The sequence below is a fragment of the Protobothrops mucrosquamatus genome, unplaced genomic scaffold (genome assembly GCF_001527695.2).
Source record: "Protobothrops mucrosquamatus isolate PMUCROS unplaced genomic scaffold, P.Mucros_1.0 scaffold_165, whole genome shotgun sequence".
Taxonomy (NCBI): domain Eukaryota; kingdom Metazoa; phylum Chordata; class Lepidosauria; order Squamata; family Viperidae; genus Protobothrops; species Protobothrops mucrosquamatus.
Genome location: NW_015386241.1, coordinates 7,846 through 11,649, shown reverse-complemented (window position 1 = coordinate 11,649; position 3,804 = coordinate 7,846). Strand labels below are relative to the sequence as shown.

General features: G+C 34.9%; 1 protein-coding gene across 1 annotated transcript; it reads left to right on the top strand.

The window, feature by feature from the left end:
• LOC107292357 (MKI67 FHA domain-interacting nucleolar phosphoprotein-like) lies at positions 1-3,331 on the top strand (the record flags this gene model as incomplete). The annotated part of the gene is made up of 4 exons (XM_015821441.1): positions 1-36; positions 565-673; positions 2,168-2,379; positions 3,254-3,331. Coding segments are annotated over exons 1-4 (435 nt in total), but the record flags the coding sequence as incomplete, so codon positions are not given.
• Positions 3,332-3,804: the final 473 nt, after the last annotated feature.

Here is a 3,804-nt window from a genome sequence, read left to right as displayed (position 1 = left end):
ATGACTAAGGGGGTAATATTCAGTCACCCATTTCATGTAGGTGATTCTGGATGGTGCGCACAATTAAGAAGAAACCAGAGTAAATAAAACAAAGCCATTGAAGCAATTAGAACAATTACAAGCTATATGTGGGAGAGTCTATTTAGAGTCCTACATATGAAATAACTATTTTGCAGTTTTGAGGCTAATTCTGATCTAGCCACTTAATCCAGGCCTTGTACTGCTTACTTTTCCAATGGCATTCCTTCTTACAGGATAATATATTTTTAGGCTAGAAGCTATCAAAACCTTGCTCTCATTTGATGAGATTCCGTTTTTTGACAGTGCATATTGGTGATAACTAAAAACGTTTTGCATTTTATAGGTCCGAAAAAACTTTTTGGGATTATCACTGGGTGACTTTGGGTCAGTTGTTTTCCCAGTCTAACATACTGCGCAGGGTTGTTGTAAAACAAATTGGGAAAAGGGCTGCTTTACTAATGGTAATAGCAAAGAAAAAAAATCATTCAGCTACATTTATAAAAGTATTGCATTTTTTTATTTTTGTATCTTTCTCTTTGATAGACAGGAGGTAGCAAAGGTTATGCTTTTGTGGAATTTGAATATGATGAAATTGCAAAGATAGCTGCAGATACCATGAACAATTACCTTATCCGTGAAAAACTCTTGAAATGTGAGTATATCCCAGTTTGTTAAATATAGCAGTTCCATGAAAGAGTCACTTATGTTGAAATTACCCCATTAAAGGTCCCTTTTTTTCCTTTACAATTTATAATTCTCTCGTTGTTGTTTTTTCCTAATTACTCTTTTTTGCAAGGATCATTATTATTCCCTGGTATATTTTACCTGCCTAGTCCATAGTGTGAAGGGAGGGAATGTAACAGCAGGTGTTTCCATGGGGATTTCCTTTCTTTGGAACAATCTGCTCTGTAAAATGAGGGTAGCTTTCACTTTCATAATCTTTTGAAGAGAAGGTACAACTTGACTATTTTTGAAAGGCCTTTGAGAATTGATTGCATGGCTACAAGCACTTTTTAACATATATTAATTGTGTCATATTTTAGAGCTGTCCATTGTTTAGTTAGTCCTTTGGGATTGATGCCATCAATAAATTTTATAAACAATGCAGTATAATTAAATATTTTGCATTGAGATTAGGCATGTCTGCAGCTTTATTCTCCATTATATTGTCTGCTTTGAAATATAATCCAAACCCCCAATATAGCTTTTCCTTTTTTTTACAGCTTACCCAACAGACTGATAGATTATATTCAATTTGTATTGATAGTTAGTAACAGGGAAATGATTGAACACCATACAACATTTAAATCATCCTTGATCTTGCCGAAGTGTTTTATTGATTTATCTGTTTGTATAGATGCTTGGAAGCACTAGCAGACAAATTTATTTCTTTATGGAAGTTATACACCCCCTCAATCTAGCCTGGCTATAGAGGTTTACAAGGACAGTAATAATAGTATTACAATATACAACAACAATAATAATAATAATAATAGAGTTGGAAGGGACCTTGGAGGTCATCTAGTCCAACCCCCTGCTCAGGCAGGAAACCCTATACCATTTCAGATAAATGGCTGTCCAATGTCTTCTTAAAAACTTCCAGTGTTGGAGCATTCACAACTTCCGGAGGCAGGTTGATTAATTGTTGTAACTGTCAGAAAATTTCTCCTTAGTTCTAGGTTGCTTCTCTCTTCAGTTAGTTTCCATCCGTTGCTTCTTGTCCTGCCCTCAGGTGCTTTGGAGAATAGCTTGACTCCTTCTTCTTTGTGGCAATCCCTGAGATATTGGAATGCAGTGTAATAATATAGTATAAAAGTAATCATATTTATTTAGTCAATTTGTATGGCTAAAAATTGGAAATAATATTAAAGTAAACTCAACAGCAATTACAATCAAAAATTAAAATACATAGTCCATATGCAAGAGAGAAACGTGATGAAGACCACAAGGGGAAGCAGTGATCCTCCATATCTCATTTTTTGACTGAAGCCATAATGCCTTGATATTCTGTGTTTAGTAGAATGGACTTGAGGACAATTTCTGTTGCTATTTAAAATATTTTTGGAGAACGCAAGTAAAGTGGAAGTTCTTATAATGGCCTTGCCCTGTTTCTCATGGCTGCTATTGCCTTGACTGCATGTTACAGGTGAGCTTATGCCAGCAGAAAGAGTACATGAAAACCTCTTTAAAGGTTCTGAGCAAAAGTTCAAAAAGCCATCCTATCCAGCAGTAAAACACTACAACCGGAATCGAACAGCACAGGAGAAAGAAAAGATGGCTGAGAGGCTGTTGAAAAAGGAGGACAAGTTGCGAAAAAGGCTGGCTGAGAAAGGAATAGATTATGATTTCCCCGGATTTGTAAGTGAATGTTCTTTTTTTTATAAATAATACTTGGCATAATGAGAAGAATGAGGCATAAACGTGATTATTGCATACTGACCATAAATGTAAATGCCTTGTTAGAATACAAAGGTTATATTGTCATCAGACAATTGGAGATGTGAGACACTTGTGGCTCCCTATGGACTCAAAAGATTGGCATCAGGGTTACTAGTGCTGGGTTTTTAAACACAGGTGTGGGTTTTTCCATCTCTGGGTTTCTAGGATTTTAAAATTTAATGAAATCTAAGTATTTTCTATCCATTATATTGTACGTATTAAGTAGGTAATAATTTAGTTTAAAACTGATTTATTGGGATATCTGGATTTATTTATTTTTTGTCTAGAATCTGGGTTTATTTGAGCATGAAATCTTGGGGGGGGGGGTTAGGAAACCCCATTGGCAACTCTGATTGACAGCCACTTACAACTTTCTTTCTTAAAAAGACACTTGTATCATGCAAGCCGATATTAGTCTTCGCTCTTCAGGTGAAATCTTATAAAGAAGTTATACATTTCTGTCTTGTCCCCCATGGCAAGGAATTAGAAAACTTCCAGATGAAGAAGGCAGAACTGATTTATAAAATAGAAACAATAAATAACACAGGAAGTGGGGAGGAAAGGACTAGAACTAGGACTAGCTCCGTTATTCCTAACTAGGAATCAAATTTAGGGTTTTATAGTCTTTTATTTCTAGCACTTTCACCCTATTTTTAATGAGAACTGTTTGTACTGAGTTTCACAGCTTCAAGACAAACTCAATATGCCAATTGTTTTAAAGACTATTAGTTAACATGTTTATTTTTAAAGTTGAATTACGAGGTAATCTTAATGCTAAGACTCTCTTTCTTAGACTGCTCAGATGCCTCTGATAAAGAAAAAGATGGTTTCAAAATCAGTTTCTAATGAGGAGGCAGCAGTGGAAGATAAAGTAAGTGAAAGTTTGGGGTTTTGAAATCTTCTGAATTATGATTGGCCTTTTATTTGAAGAAGGGAAAAAATATTGGAATACAAGTAGTCCTTGAATTTCAACCATAAATGAGCCAAGAATTATGATTGCAAGTCATGCTGGTCATTAAGCGAGTCATGTTACTGTGCCCACCTTTACAAACCTTTTTTTCCCCCCAGTCATTAAGTAAACCCATTGTATCCAATGGCATTTATTTTTTTTTGCCAGAAATCAGAAGTAAACACCAGTTTCTAGCAAAAAAAAAAGTCATAAATTGTGATCATGAGACCACAAGATGCTGCATAGGTATCATTTCCAAATAATATAGGCTTAGAAATTTAGTCATGGAAAAGACAATAACGAAGTTACCATATTGAATTAAATTTAAAACATTTGGGGGAAATTGTTCTAAGTATTTCCTTCAGAAAGTAACTGTGAAGAGTTCGTCAGCTTTT